The sequence below is a fragment of the Penaeus monodon genome, chromosome 28, assembly GCF_015228065.2.
Source record: "Penaeus monodon isolate SGIC_2016 chromosome 28, NSTDA_Pmon_1, whole genome shotgun sequence".
NCBI lineage: Eukaryota > Metazoa > Arthropoda > Malacostraca > Decapoda > Penaeidae > Penaeus > Penaeus monodon.
This window is the reverse complement of record NC_051413.1, coordinates 12,561,022-12,561,987: the sequence shown is the minus strand read 5'-3', so window position 1 is coordinate 12,561,987 and position 966 is coordinate 12,561,022. Positions and strand designations below refer to the sequence as shown.

The 966-nt window shown below is 34.7% G+C and overlaps 1 protein-coding gene across 1 annotated transcript in view; it reads right to left on the bottom strand.

Moving 5' to 3' along the window:
- LOC119591368 (DNA primase small subunit-like) overlaps positions 1–966 on the bottom strand; it is an 8,640-nt gene that overhangs the window by 4,532 nt on the left and 3,142 nt on the right. Inside the window, exon 3 of the mRNA XM_037940108.1 lies at positions 15–99. Coding sequence (XP_037796036.1) covers positions 15–99 — 85 coding nt within the window. The remainder of the gene's footprint in view (positions 1–14; positions 100–966) is intronic.

The window sequence follows — 966 nt, the reverse complement described above, 5'->3', positions numbered from 1 at the left end:
GACTATGAGCATACCTCATCATAATCTGTCATATCAATATCAAACACAAGCTCCTTTTCGAGTGGTGTGAACACTGACACTGTGCGGTGCTCTTTGGGTCTGAAAAAAGAATGTTAGAAGATGTAAAATTCATCTGTTAATTCTGATAACATAAAAAGAATATCCTAAAAAAATATCATTTTATTGTACTGCCAATACATAATTCACGGCATCATTATACAGTGCTGTAAATTCCCTTCCACTTCCATATTAATCACTCAGCTTTGCTAACGTGTGAATCGCTAGTTTTGACTCTTGGATCCCTAACACATAGCTAAACAAGAATGGGTTATGTGCTGCTGATACCGGTCAAAACTGGTGGTTCACATGCTGGCAATGCTGAGCGGTGAATTTGTAAATGGAAGATAATTTGCATTTACTATTATCATTAATTAACTATAATCTTGCATAGTTTTATGTATAACCAATAAGGACAAAGAAAACTTTGAATTCAATATTATCACTATGAAATCCTGTAATGTTTTAGAAGGAATTTTAATTAATACACAATCCCTACTCTACTTTGGAAAAGGGTGTTTTCAGGGACAATAACAACTGAATTAGGGTTAGAATTTAGTACTATCCCATATTGGAGTGAGAAATCATTACTTTCTCTAATCTTTAACCCTTTATAATCTTTCCATTTAGCTCTTCTCCTCTAAGCTGGAATTGTGAAGAACATATGAACCTGGTATAAGCTTATAGGAGCTAACTAGCAACACCAACACTGCCATTGTAAGCCATGTGGTCCTCTCATGTTATCCATATCTCATCTGCTAGGCTCAATTTAAACCTGATTTCTGAACTTCTTGGTTCTTACAATAATGGGAACAAATGCCCTATCTATGGAGGTACTGAAAGATCTTAACAGATTAGAAACAGTGACAGAAACAGGAATCCTAATGAAAATACTTAATGAACAGTTCA